General features: G+C 37.9%; 1 protein-coding gene across 1 annotated transcript; it reads left to right on the top strand.

Annotated features, from left to right (window-relative positions):
- The first annotated feature begins 1,401 nt into the window (after window positions 1–1,401).
- LOC135685633 (patched domain-containing protein 3-like) lies at window positions 1,402–14,604 on the top strand. Its single transcript, XM_065201622.2, has 6 exons — window positions 1,402–1,675; window positions 3,720–4,002; window positions 4,439–5,584; window positions 11,431–12,382; window positions 12,929–13,066; window positions 13,659–14,604. The coding sequence occupies exons 1-6, from the start codon at window positions 1,656–1,658 to the stop codon at window positions 13,808–13,810; spliced, it is 2,691 nt and encodes an 896-aa protein (XP_065057694.2). The 5' UTR covers window positions 1,402–1,655; the 3' UTR covers window positions 13,811–14,604.
- Window positions 14,605–15,305: the final 701 nt, after the last annotated feature.

Below are 15,305 nucleotides of genomic sequence, written 5' to 3'. Positions count from 1 at the left end.
GGGGGGGGGGGTAAAGTGCTCAAAATTTCCGACTGACAAAGTTCAATTCTAATTTTGTATGAGGGCCTAAACTTTAATAGTTTTTTACAAACAAAACCTTATAAATTGTCTTGTAAATAATTATTCAGCTGTATGATAAAGTTTCTAGATTTCGTAAATTTGGAAGATCGAGCATGAAGACTGGTAGTTTAATTAGTGCATCAAAACATAAGTAGTCCAAAAATCAGGTGTTAGTTTTTCTCCTTCTACGACTTGCCCATTGTTCCACTATCTTATCTAAATTTACCTGGTCCAAAATTTCTTTCTCGCAAGTAAGAATCATGAGGTCGTTTAGTCTTTCACAGGGGCGGTGCCAAGAAATTCAAAGTGGGGGGGGGGGATAATTCTTTTGTTTATATCCTTTCCTTTACTCTTTTCATTTGCTTAAAAATACATTTTTGCAAAAAAGTGGGGGGAGGGCTGAAGCCACCAGCTCTACACCTGACGCCGCCTATGTTTTATCGGTCGATCTCGAACGGAGAAAGTTCTTGACAAGCCATGGGAAATGTACTGCGCTTCTTTAAGCATTACTGTTAAATATTATTTAAAAATTCTATTTCGTATCCCGTTTTTAGAAGCAATTTGATGGAATGATTATCACACTATCCCCATTACGACGAATGTAGTTGAAAATACTTGCATTTTCATACTAAACTTCGTTTTTTCTGTATTTCTGTATGGGAAATGTACTGCGCTTCTTTAAGCATTACTGTTAAATATTATTTAAAAATTCTATTTCGTATCCCGTTTTTAGAAGCAATTTGATGGAATGATTATCACACTATCCCCATTACGACGAATGTAGTTGAAAATACTTGCATTTTCATACTAAACTTCGTTTTTTCTGTATTGCGTCGCCTCTCATTCTTTTTAGGACTGCCTTTTACCAAAGAACTATTTTATTTTAAACTTATACCTTTCTTATGCTTCTCTTTGAGCTACAGTTCACAAGCTCATTTGAGTCAGAACTTCAATTTTCACAAATGATTCAAATGTTTTCCGATTAACCTAGCTTTCTGCCAACAGCTTTAAATTTTCCGACTGTCCCCAAATTTTCCGACTGGATGAAAGATTAGGGAGGGGGTGTCACACGCGTGGCTACATAAAAGAACCGAGTTATGCCTCCAAGTATATCTACCATGTTCAAGGTAGGACTTACAGCTTGAAACAATATGTTGTAATAATGATGGTAATAGTAGTAACACCGTAGCTTTTACCAAGCGAAATTTCGCAAAATGTGGAAGCAAGCTTCATTGAACTTTGGCTAAAGAAAATTATCCTTTTCTTGTTGCTGTCTTTTTGTGTACGAAGAATTGAGCACACTATGTAGTGGGTCGCGGGGAACGCATACATATACCTATATTTGAGTGGTGTGCTTACAGAATTCTGTGGTTCGATAGCAACAACAATTGACGTATTACTTCTGTTGTTTTTGAATAACGTGCGGTAATACGTTTACAGATAATGAATAATTAAAGAATGCGTCTTGTTACGCATGCTGAATCGCACAACGAGAATGGTATTATGAGAATTTGCGTAAAAGGAAATAGGAAGAAATGTAATGCTGCTTGAAGGAAGTATAGACAGAATCAGAGCTATACTTGCCCGCTACCGAAATGGATGACAAGCAAAAAACGTGGGTATCGTGGTTGATTTACTTTACTGTAAAGCTGCTTTAATAAGTACTATTGCTGACGTCCTCGAAATTGATGTTTGTCTTACGAATTAATGCCTGATATCCATTCAGATAAATAGAGAATAGTATAGGATGCATTGAATTGATCTAAAGAGAGAGAAACTCTTGTCCATACTACAATTAATACTCCACGGAGAACACTAAGAGCACCAAAACCACTTGTGTTGTCGATTTTTTTTCTTTGAAAAGAGGTGTGTGTCCGTGGAGGCATATATTGAAAGTTAGGCCATTCTCGCCTTGATGTGAAAGTTAGGCTCATACTTTTCAAGCATGCCTGTGTAGTTTTTGTTCATATCTTTATCAAAACTTTCAAGTTGTATGTTTTAGATAGCAACACATAGTTGTGTACAGATTGACAGGCAAAAAGACGTATTTCAGAATGGGAATATTCGCTTTTGAATCTGTTAAAAATTACTGCCTGAGAAATTACCAGTGAACTTAGACGAATTTTTCAATGTGTAAGACCTTATATTAAATTATTTGGTGAAAGATAAAAAACTCTAAAAGTAGTATCATGACGTCATAACAACACCGCTCTTTAGGCCATGCTTCTGAAGGACCTGACATTTCTATGGCCTAACCAATACTCTTCGTCAATGACAAATGGTTATATTAAAAGAACTTTCGAAATGAGAACTTTTCCAGTTTTTCCTTTAAGCCATAAGCAAAAACTGAAATTCAATCTTAACTTGGAGTGACTGCCTAAATAGCCTTTTGTCTTGTTTATTATTTCCTCTACCATAAGGCCTGGGCCTTTGTACTTTTATCCTAATAACATAAGTAAATTATATAGCCAAAACCTTGAAGGATGCATTTCTAAGAAAAATGTTTTTACAGTTCAATGTCCTTAATAATAATTCATCTTTCGAACTGCTTGATAAGAATGTTCTTGATAGCAATGTTTTAAAAAATCATGGCAATAGAAAAACCGTAGGTAACAAAATATTTTTTAAAAATTCCCTTTACAGTGCCTCAGTCTCAGCTTGTTTTTAACTTAATGTTAAGCTTGACCAATTTTTGGCCTATGTTCTACTAAAGCTGTTCTTATAAAAAAGAGTATGCTAAAACGAAGCTATATATGCATGAAAAAATGGCCTAATGTCTCTACTGATTTCTAAAAGCTGACAGCAATTTTTACAATGGGCAATAGGAAGCTTATTTCTTTTATATTTCATGTATCTCTATCTCGCTGCTAAGAGGACTGAATATTTTCTGGTCATAAAAATTTTGGTTTGTCTAATATCACATTTATTCCCTCCTTTTTAGGGACACAAAAAAATAATTGGCCATTAGTCCTATGTCCCATCAGGGGTGCCATCCTAAAAGTTAGGAAGGGAGCTGTGGTGTAGGCAACTTCAAGAAGCCACACCCATGGTTACACCCATTGTACTTGCCTTTGTGATAAGAATCCCTGTTCTATATGAGGAATTATTCACACAAACTATTCACCACCTTTGAAAGGCTAATAAATAGAAATTGCTCATTTATGAAAGTCGATAGCATAATAGAGAGTTGGTTAACTTTTCCAAGTAAGGAATTCACCCAGCCAAACATATAATAACTTGTAGCCAGCAAAATCTATCTTAACAATGATGCAGAGAACCACCCCCTCCCCTTAATGGCATCTTTGTGTCTCGTCTCTAGGCTACGCCTATAGAGTGTACTGAGAGAGCCTTTAAGGCTTATTCAGTGGCGGACACCTGGGGGGGTAACGGGGGTGACCGCCCCCAATACTTTAGAGGGTATTGGAATTTCTTCCAAAACAATAGAAAATGTGACTTCATCTTATTAAAACAAAAGGCTTGCCCCCCCCAATATTTGAATAAGTGTCCGCCCCTGGGCTTATTGTCAAATTTTCCAAACATAAGACGAAACACCAAATGTACTTCTAGATTATTAAAAAAAATTGTGTGCTTTTCTTTGATTAGTTTTGTCTATCTATATGTAAATAAATGTATTCAAGACCGTTTCTGCTTTGTTTCAGGAAGGGATGTGCCTTCTCTTGCTGGAATAAATGGCTACGTCTTGCTGCCACTTTCCATCATGGGCTGGAACGATTTTTCTACAGATACGGCTATTTCATTGCTGGCTATCCACTCATAATTATGCTTTTATGTGTTATATTTACTGGTGCAGTTGGCTGGGGATTCATATGGTTGAAAATAGAGAGCAGGAGTGAGAAGTTGTATGTCCCCCAAAACAGCCGGGCAGAACGAGATTTGGAGTACGCAGACAAATACTTTACAGTTCAAAATCGCATCGCCCGGGTAATTTGAATTTTTTTCAAAAATTCATAAAGTATATATTTGATGACGTCACTGACGACGGGGGATTTGCTTCTTGCATTAGACCAAAGTGCTGAGTGCTTTTTAATTCTATCCCCGGTCTTTGGGTTTAACATCCCCGTAGCCAAAATCAAAATTAGAGTCCCTCCAAATAAAATTGAAAAACCACTATTGTGTGAACTGATCCCAACAAGCAACTTAACAGTCAGATACAGGAATTTTAGATTGGCCTATTTTAGTTAAAAAATAAATTTAAATATTCCATGGCTTAGAGTTGTTGATCAGTTTTATGGCGTTCTATTCTTTGACGTTTAAATGTGTTTTAAAATGTTTGCTTTTTTCAAATCCATTTTAAATTCTGTACCGCCAAAAACTGTTGTAAAGCATAATAGATGATCAGGTATTCTTTGCTTCACAGATTGTCATAACTAGCAAAGAAAGAAAAAACATGTTAACAAAGGAGGCATTTACAGTTGGTGTGGAAGTGATGCAGGGCATTTTTACGAATATTTCCATCGAAACGGTTTGTCGCGAAATAAATGCAACCATTCCACCTTTCATAAACGCAAAGACAGCCAAATGCATGAGGACGGATCCTTTTGAGTTGTTCGGCTACTCAGCGCAAAATATAAATAATTCTGACATTCGTTCAAAGATCAATGCACTTTATAAAAGCACAAATTATACGATGAGAAACGGGAGAAGCTTGTCAACAAATCTAATTGAAATACTGGGAGGTGTATCGAAGGATAACAATGGCGACATAAATTCTGCGGTAGCCCTGCGGATTAGCATTCCAATAATTTTCCCAAAAACAGATAAAGAATATGAAAAAATTCTGGACTGGGAAGGAAAGTTTCTAAAGTACTTGACTTCAGTCAAGAAGAACCTTCAGAGTAAAGGATTTGACATTTTGTTTTTTACGTTAAAAAGCATCGACGATTCAGTGAATGATAGTGCAAGTGGTGATATACTTCTGATCACTATAACCTTCACCATCATGTGCTCTTTTACTTGCTTCGCGTTAGGGAGATACCGAAATCGAGTGACCGGACACGGGCTGGCAGGGATGGTCGGAATACTTGCTGTTGCTATGGGCGTTGCTAGCTCATTTGGACTTCTTCTCATTTGCGGAGGAACATTTGTCTCTTTAGTCGGCATATTGCCGTTCTTGATCTTGGGAGTTGCTATCGATGATATCTTTATAATTCTGGACGAATTAGACCGCACTGACTTCAACCTACCTACCAGAGAAATCATTGCGAAGGTCCTTGGGCGAGTTGGAGGCACCGTTACTATGACAACACTCACAGACCTTGTTGCATTTGCAGTGAGCACAACGAGCGCCTTCCCAGCAATCCAATACTTCTGCGCCTTCGCTGCTATGGGAATCACATTCTCGTACTTGATGATAATGACGTTTTTCGTGGCATTTTTGGTTTTTGACATTAACAGAATCAAAGCTGGTAGATGGGACATGATTCCGTTTGTACGAAATGCCGATTTTAAAATTGATGAAGACACTGGATTGATTGTACCTCCAGAGCAGCAGTGGTCTGTCAAGGTACAATTATTTTGTTTTGTTTTCCTTTTTGATATAGACTTTCTAGCTTTATGCGCACACATTTGTAAACAGTTGAAGACAGGCAACAATCCAAAAAAACCTGGCAAAGTGTCTAACTTTAGTTTTGAAAAATAGCTAGTATTTCTGAAGATATTAATACACTTTTCTTAGCGCTTTGAATTCATACCCATCTTAATGCGTCTTTTTATCAAAAGAAGTAATGCGCTGGCCATGAACAATGAATGTAGAATTTTTCATGCCCTTTCGACATTTTTTCTGAAGGGTTGTTAGTATCAAATTTTAGGGTAATTTGTCCGGGAATGTCAGCAAGTAAACAGGTTTTCTGTTAGTGACCGTAAATTGAATGATTAACACCACTGAGCTGTTTCGAGTATGCTTTCAAGAATTATTTTATATCCTTTCAATGTCTATTATTTTCTAAAAGATATAGTTGACTCACCTCCTGCAAACTTTACTTCATTTAGTCGATCAGCAGTTGCAGTGGCAGGTTTGAAAAACTAAACCAAATATGGCTTCTTCTCGAGCGTAAATGGAAATGCCATCATTACTTTTTTCCCAATACTGGCCGATTTCTGGCCCTGAGGTGTGAGGTCTCTTTCGTAGTCGATTCGTTCTCTTCCAATGGTTCTTCTGCAGGTGTTTCTCTTTCACCCGCAGAATAGTTGCTACTAGATTGGACAACTATTGCATCAATTTGCTCAGGACTTTCTTCTTCCTCGATATCCTGGTTTTTTGCTTCAGCGTCAATACTTTCTTCCTCGAAATCCGCTAAAGGAATTTCTTCGCATTCGCAATCTAAAAGTTTGCTCCGTTCAACATTTGTTCGGCGTTTGATTCATTGTGTCAGAATCAGCCCCCCCTCCCCCAATGACCTCCTTGAGTGTTCAGGCTTCGATAACATCAACCCTCTGCAATTTTTGACCATTTCTTCTCAAACCAGAGCATACAACCAGGGCCGGTTCCATGGGGGGGTGTGGGGGGGTGTGACACCCCCCCAAGAATTGAGTTTGGCGATTTACTCGGTAAAGTTCGATTTTTGGTCGGTAAAATTATGTTACGAAGTTTTATATTAAATGCTGTGTAGTGCATCACTGCGCAAAAAGCAATTAAATATGCATAACATTTTGAATATCTAGTTTTCTTCATTATTGCCCTGTGCCTACAAAGACCATGTGATATTTGCTGGTGTGGTCTCATTCGGTGAGAACCTGAGAAACCATTTGTGTTTCCTGCTTACTCTATTGTTCCCTATTGTTCGAATTCCACTGATCGATTTATTCAATAAAACTAAACATAGTGACTGACGCCACCTGTGAAGAAGGCGCGAAACCCGCGAAGCAACATTCTCTGGTAATCCTTTATCTGAATGAAGCTGAGCTGACGAACAAAAGTAGAATTGAAAAAATAGTAACAGTAATAAGTATTACGCTACTTGAAAGGGAAACGGCAGCTTTTCAGGTAACTCAAAAACTTGCTTCAAATAATGATCTTTCTGTTTTTTGAATTTTATTTTCTGAAGACATATCCATATAATCATTTGTTTTGAATTTTGTAATTCTCGCGTAAGCCTGTGACAAAAAGTCTAGGCCTGTTTGAAAAGCAAGATTTTCCAAGATTTGACAAGGCCTGAGTTTGAGCTTTTGAGAATTTTTTCAAGTGGGTCTCTTCATCTGAAGTAAAACTGAGAACAATTATTTTTACCAGGCTATGTTTCACTGCTATGAAAAGAAGACAAGTAAAAATAAGATGCAAGGCAAAAGGGTGTAATTCCCAGTTCAACAGTGACTATCGCCTCCAACACAATAGAGAGAAACATGAAGGCAAAAATGTGCCATATGAAACCGCAGGTGCAGTTAAAAACCCTTTCGAAGCAGCTAAACGCAAGAAAGATAATCCAATTGAAGAAAAAGATTCATCTTCTTCATCTTCATCTGAGAAGATATTGGATGACAAAACCGAAGAGATTGGGTTAGCGAATTCTGCAAAAGAAGAATCAGTATCTAATATTAGTAATGTTGTCGGTGAGAATGTGGTTGATGAGGAGAGCGAGAGTGAGGCTGAAAACTCCGAAAACGATGACACCGATGATGAAAATGATGATTATTGGATTAGCTGTGCGGGAAAGCTCAAGCATCTGCTATCCACTTTGGAGCAAAGAGGTAATTTGACGTTAAACATTCTAACACAACCATGTACCCCAAATATCGAAGAGTTTGCGATATCTGCAAAAGAGTTTGCCAACGAGATTAAAACCCAGTGTAATGATTTAGAAAAATCTGCTGAACGACTTAAAGTCAAAATTGACAGGCAAAAAGGATCTGTACAACCTGGAGAAGCAGCAGCACTAATAGAACACGACCCTGGAAAAAGAAAAAAAGATTTGTCGGATAGCCAACGCCGTTTTGTGATAAACCTAGGTCCCTACCAGCCTCGCTTGACAGTTTATCCAAGTAATGCATTCATTGAATCTGGTAAACAAAATAAGTTTTCAAGCACCTGGTTCAAAGATTTTCCACATCTTGAATATAGCGTTCAAAATGACGCAGCATTTTGCTATGTTTGTTCCTTATTTCCAAACGGCGCTGGAAGACCCTCTTCAGATGCTTCATGGACTATTAATGGCGTTAGACAGTGGCACAAAATGAAGAGTGTTGGAAAAGGAAAGAAGGGCAAGCTGATACAGCATTTCACCAGCCAAAGTCACAGAGAAGCATTACGAGATTTTGCAAGATTCACCAACCCACATCAGAACGTTGATGCACTTTTGGATTTGTCTCGTCGTCATGAAATGATTAAAGAAACTGACGACGCAATGTTTAACACCAAAATTATGTTAATATTATGTGATGCTGCTCGCACCATGGCTATGCAGGACCTTGCATTTCGTGGAAATACTGACGAATCCAGCAACTTTCATGAGATTGTGAAGTTAATCAGTCGACATTGCGGCATTTTGAAATACTGGCAGAACCAAACAAGGATGCGACCATACCATGTTACCTATATGAGCAAAGACACCCAAAATGAGTTGATAAAGTTGCTAGGTGACGCAGTGAGGCATCGTATGGTGAAGGAGCTAGAGGAAGTCTCAGCGTTCTCAGTAATGGCTGATACTACCCCGGACACAAGCAATAAAGATCAGATGGCAATTGTTGTAAGATACGTCGTCAATGCCAAGCCGGTTGAGCGTTTACTGTGTCTGAGGATTCTCAAAGACAAGTCCGGAGAAGGCCATGCTGCAGAAATTTTGAAAGCTCTCAATGAGTGTAGTGTGGACCCACAAAAACTCGTCTTTCAATCGTACGATTTTGCGTCATGTATGTCTGGAAAGTATAAAGGATGCCAACGAGTGCTAAGTGATAAAATTCAAAAAGATTTTCCACACAAAAAGGAAATCCTTTACATCCCATGCCAGGCTCACAGGCTGAGTACATATGTAGAACGAAGCTCCAAAGCAAGCAGTCTTGTATCATCGATGTTTGACATATTACAGTCATTGTACACATTCTTTTCTAGTAGCACCAAGCGATCTGAAGCACTTGAAAAAGCACAAGTTGAAATAGAAGGGGCCTTGAAGATGCGAAATCTTTCGCAAACTCGTTGGATTGCTAGATCTGAATCTATTGACAGTGTCTGGATCTCTTTGACAGTAATCGTCTCGCTGCTCGAGCAGATAATGGATAGACAACTTGACTGTGACAAAAACACACAGGATCAAGCCAAAGCAATTTTGAAGAAAATGAAAACATTTGATTTTGTTTTCAGCTTGGCTACTATGAGATTCATAATGCGGCGCTGTAAGGTTCTGGTTGTGCAACTTCAGGAAGAGGGTTTGAATTTACTCGACGCACTTGAGCTAGTGTCATCGACAACTAGGGCGTTAGAAAAGATTCGAAATGAAGATGACGTGCAAAAGCAGATTGAAGCTGCCACACAAATTGCAATGCACATGGGAATAAATCCAGAAGAGGAGTTTCAGCACCGCCACAGAAGAAGATTGATTCCAAGAAGAATTGATGAAAACCGAGACAATGAGGAGGCATTCTCCTTCCAGACGTTTTATTCGAAAGAGATTTATTCTGTACTTGATCAGATAATTACAGATTGTAAAGAAAACTGGGGTAGCATTTTGAAGAAAATAAAGCCGTTCACTGTTTTGTTGCCTCCTTGGGATAACTTAAGGGAAGAACAAGCAGAGGATCTGGAGCATTTGTTGTCGGGGAAAGTTTCAAGTGGCAGTCTTATTGCAGAGCTTACTGTTTTGAGAGAGGACTTCCAAGAGAAAAAGTTGGTGAAGAGCATGACAGTCCGTGAAATTGCAAAGTTCGTATATAGTCGAAGGCACATTTATCCGGCAAGCAACACAGCATATACATTCCTTCAAACAGCACCAATTACTGTGGCTTCAAATGAAAGATTTTTTAGCAAACTAAAGTTGGTGAAGACTAAGCTGCGGAGCACAATGCTCCAGGACCGCCTGGAATCTCTGATGCTGATATCATGCGAGAAGGATTTCTCTGAAAATGTCAACTTGGAAGATGTTGTCAAGAACTGGATACACTTAAAAAACAGAAGAGTTCGATTTGACACTACTTAAAGTTAATTTATTCATATATTGCGCTATAAGAACTGAAAAAGAGGCTGGGTCAAAAGCTCCTAATTAAATGACTCGCAAAAATCTGAGGGTTATTTTTTGACCCACCATTGACTCTGTATTTTTATTAGAACGTGCTGTATTTGGTTGAAACGCTTTTTTCAGATTGAAGTTAAAATTAAAGTTCTTTCGTTAAAGTTAAATTTCTTAAATTAAAGTTAGTGTAAGTCATTTAGTTGTTAGTTCTGATCACGATTAGTTGAGCTCAAAATTTTTGGTATTGTTTTTTCTAAAATTACTCGGTACATAAGAGCTTACACCCCCCCAAGAAAATTTCCTGGAACCGGCCCTGCATACAACTTATCTAATGTGAGATAACATTCTGAGCCATCAAAGGTATTTGTGACAAAGGGTGATTCGAATTCTCTCGCGGTATCAATTTGGGTGCCTGAATCTTATTTCGTGAGGGAGACGAGTTGTTTAGGTATCAAATGCATCTCATGATCTCCAGACAATGCGTTTCATTGATATGAATGTTGCCAGTGATACCTCAATAATGACAAGGATATACCCTTTCTTTAGCAATTCTTGCCAAATTTCTGGCCTCAAATACACTGCATAATTATCATACAATAATTATCATAAATATAATATACATACCAAATCCCTGTGCAAATATTGAAGCGGTTATCATAGCTAAAATTAGCTCGATCTGATACGATCCTTTCAGTATCTAGTGACAATTTACCCCTTTTTGCGGCTGACATCCCTTTGTGTTCGAGTCCTTTTACCTTTATACAAGAACACGGGCTGCAACTTTAATGGGTAAAGCAAGTTACCCTCTCCCTTGAAAGCATATACTTTTTCTTTACGAAGATTGTTTCAAATTTCGAGGAAAGTGTTTTTGATATGCATTTTCATTTCGGTGAAGTGGCATTTGATCGCCGTTGATGATAGGGGAATCAACGCCCTAAATGCCCTGGAAATATTGGGGACGTCTATTGGGAATCGAAGATTATTTCAGCTATCGACAGGCGATTTTACCGAACAAATAAAGATTTCGTAGACCAACTGAAAATTTACCGACCAGATTTATCACATGACCAATTTCGGGGAGAGGGATGGGGTATCACAACCCCTAAACTCTATGCTGACAACACCCCTGTATCTCCTACAGTATTATGTTACCACATCAATGGTTTATACAAAACAGCTATGATTCTCTCCGTAGATCATGGAAAAGCTTGGACATTGCGTAACGAACACGTTTGGTCATATTTTTATTATACTTGTCAGCATTGGACTAATTGCTGCTGGTGTAGTTGGTGCCTTGCAGATTACTGAGACATTCAAGTTGCAAATGCTTGGCAAAGATGGATCGGATTATATACAATTTCTCGATGTGGAGCAGAAGTACTTCACAGACGTCGTTACGGTAAATATTGTGGTCCCAGGTTCATTTAGGATTGACACAGTCAAAGGACAACTTGAGTACTCAAAGCTTGGTGATGTAGCTATCAAGAGCAGTCCACAGTTCCAGAACAGGTCAGTTGACTGGTTCAAAGCGTTTAAAGGTTGGGCAATTTCTGAAAACAGGAATATGACAGGAAGCTCCTTTTTTAAATCGCTCGCCGAGTTTCTCAACATCCCACGGTTTCAGCAATTTACAGGTGATATTCGATTTTCCAGCGACAGGAAAAGTATTCTTGCATCCAGAGTTGTCGTATTCATGATACTTGACCAGGATTCTAGCAAGAACAAAGACGGCATGCTGAAAATACGAGATGCCATCGAAGAACAGACATCAATCAAGGCATACCTGGCTGCCCTCGAGTTCTTATTTATTGAACAGTATGTCCTTGTCAAGACAGAGACAATACGAAATTTGGTTATTTGTGGCATAACTGTGTTGTTAATGACAGCACCATTCTTATTGCACCCTGCAGTTCTATTACTGTTATCTGGGGGCTTTGCCGCACTGATTATAGAGCTCCTTGGAATGATGGCGGCTTGGAATGTGTCTCTTAACAGTATATCGATGATTGTACTCACGATGGCTCTTGGATTCAGCGTTGACTACAGTGCCCATGTTGCCCACGCTTACATCAGATCGGATTGTTCCGATGCAAAAAGCAGCATGATTTTTGCGTTATCAACCACTGGGGCAAGTGTTGTCATGGGAGGTAAGTTTGCACTTTACGATCTGTATGTAGCGACTAAGCTGGCTGAGCAGCCAAAACACTCGTTGCCTTGGTGATTGTTCATTACCCGGGCATGAAATGAGCTATGGGGAAGTTTAGAAGTCTGGGAGCTTAGAAGAATCTTAGAAATTATAGGAAAACAGGTTTTAGCAACTCTTCGATTTGGGTTTTATTTTACTCTTAAGCAAAATGTAAAATATACGCGCTTAGAGATTGAATTAATCAAATACACATCCAAACCATTGAAGTTCATCCGACGAATGATGAGAATTGAGAGATTTGCATAAGGTTCTACCTTAACTAATGAGCATCGACTCATAATGCTCTAGGCATGATAATAAGAAGACTACAATGTATGCAATTGCCTTAGATAACGCAGATGGCATTCGTTAGCATTGAGCATTTCTTGATGATCTTTAGCCGATTTCTCTTGCCTTTCCAAATCCTATTTTGGCTCTAAATGCAACTTCTGTCACGATAAAGGAATCGTCAACATAAATGGTAACAGGGATGTTTATTATATTGTAGGCTCGAGCACATTTCTTGGAATGGTCGTAACAGGCTTTGCTTCATCCGAAATCTTCCGAATATTCTTCAAGATGTTTTTGGGCATCGTTGGCCTTGGGCTTTTCCATGGATTGGTAATCCTACCGACATTAATCACGTGTAAGCAAACACTAACATTCATTACATGTTTTCCCAAGACCAATTGTGCTAACTTGAAATATTTCGCAAGGATAGTAACCTTTGGAACATGTTACATTTTAAAGTGATTTTTCGGAGAAAATAAAATCTAGACAAGTAAATGTACCAAACTTTCCCTAAAAAAATCTCTGTCAGTTATAAAGTTATAAAACTATCAAGCTATGGTGATATCAAGTTTTTTAGGGGTATCAAAACCTAAAGCATGAAAGCCAATATTAAAATAAATAGAATAAACCTTCCATAATCGCTACAAGACAAATTTTCCATAAAATCCCTAAGCCCAAAGTTATAATCTTAAAAGCACCCAATTAATTTTAGCAACATCTCATTCCTAGACCCAGCTCGTTTGTCTCTAGTGCAATATGTCACAATGCTTGCATTTTTCCTTTCGGTGTAAAAATGGGGTCAACATGCTGGCTAATCGTTTACTCATCAGCAAACAATATTTAATTCAACGCTGGGATAATTTGCCCAAGTGTTGTGGTTAAGATATGAAGGTCTACCTTAGGCCGTAACATTCAAAATATTAATTTGCTAATTTTTTTATCCACAGTGTTCAGAATTTCAAGGTCACCAGCAAAAAAAGAGGAGGGTACACAATCGACGGTCATATCGAATCATGTAAGCCCAAATATCAGTGATGATGACAAGCGGAATGGTACACCAGTGGTCCTCAATGTTATTCACAACACTGATGCAATTTGAAGTAACTTTTCATTTATATATAGCTGTTTGTTGTTAATGGTTTTTACAGGGACGGCGAAACCGGGGGGGCCGGGGGGGCCATGGCCCTCACACTTTTCTGCAGAGCTAAAGAAAAATTTTAGGCAAAAGTGGAATAAATGTAGTATGATTCTGTAAGTAACTTTGCCTAGTATTCTCTTTAATGTATCCTTAGCTTTACTTTGGTTGCTATGTCTTTACCATAGAAGACATACATAAAATTAAAAATGGGAATTAGATCGAAGAAGTCGGTCATTGTTTAAATTTTACAATGAGTAACAGCTTGGCTTAGCAAATAGATCGAGCAACCTAGTCCTGAATAACTTGGTGCCAGCACAAATTGACGCAGTTTCGATTTTTCCATTGCCTAAACTTGGCACACAGAGTCTATTTGTTAACGAAAACTTTCTCAGAAACATTACAAAAAAGAGATATCAGCTGTTGAAGGAAAAGAAACAGCTGGAAAGAAATTTTTTGAGAATATGAGAAACAAAGTAAGGGCAGATTTGTTCTTAAAAGGTATCGTCAAGAAAACTTCAGAGTTTGGATAAACCATTCCTATTAAGAAAGAGAAAATGTCGACGTAATTATATATTCTATTTAAACTCAATTTGACAAGCCCAGTTTGAAGGTTTTTCAAACTTTTGTTAAAGCACTTCATTTCCGAAAAAGTTAAGCTCAGATGTTACAAAGTTATATCTTAACTGTACAAAATTGCTTAACTTTTTATTTTTAGTTGATAGTTCTTCTGTTGATGTTTCAACGTTGATGTTTTTATTAACCCGTTTCATTTATTTTTCTCCCCCATCTTATTTCGGGTACTTTCAAAATCTAAAAAAGGTTTCATTACGTGCTATATGATAGTGGTTATTCTAAAACTTTGCAAAACTTTTCTATTCCAAGTCAACATCACAATAGACGCAACTATGCGACACCTTCAGTCAAGATTCATTTTAGACACAGTTTCTGGCCATCCCTAAGACACCATAATTCTAAAATATTTCTTGCCGCCAACCGGCGGCGGCCTTTCTTCAGCCCTTTCAAGACTTTAATATTTTGGCCCCTCCACTTTCCAATACGTTTCGCCGGCCCTGATTTTAAATATTCTTTCAATTGAAAGGATTCCTATTAAATTTTTTACTGATCATATACTTGTAAAGACCTTGAAACAATTTTCACTAGATATATATGAACAAAAATTTGTGCATTTATGATTGAGTTCTTTTGTCTCAACGTTTTCTTGTTTTATGTCATCTTGATGTGTAATGCGCAAGATTTCATTTGATTTCAAATTTTAAAATACAAAAATACATCGTAGACTAGAACAGCAAGGCATTCCTATATCAAGATGTCTGCTTTGCCTCTAAAATATTTGGAAAGATTCAGAACAAAACATTACGTTGTAACGTGACGGCAATGGCACAGAAAGACATGTCCTGAAGTCATTTGTCAAAACTTTGTTCTAGTGGAATCCAAT

Source organism: Rhopilema esculentum, chromosome 15, assembly GCF_057945365.1.
Source record: "Rhopilema esculentum isolate cy_ngs chromosome 15, ASM5794536v1, whole genome shotgun sequence".
In the NCBI taxonomy this organism is placed as follows: Eukaryota; Metazoa; Cnidaria; class Scyphozoa; order Rhizostomeae; family Rhizostomatidae; genus Rhopilema; species Rhopilema esculentum.
This window is presented reverse-complemented; position numbering and strand designations above follow the sequence as displayed.

What these genes read in the sequence shown, in the direction of transcription:
- LOC135685633 (XM_065201622.2), top strand. Translation starts at nt 1,656, where the DNA reads ATGGATGACAAGCAAAAAAC. An exon ending in AGCAGCAGTGGTCTGTCAAG is followed by an intron (nt 5,585 to 11,430) that starts GTACAATTATTT and finishes TTCTCTCCGTAG; the next exon opens with ATCATGGAAAAGCTTGGACA. An exon ending in CCTACCGACATTAATCACGT is followed by an intron (nt 13,067 to 13,658) that starts GTAAGCAAACAC and finishes TTTTATCCACAG; the next exon opens with TGTTCAGAATTTCAAGGTCA.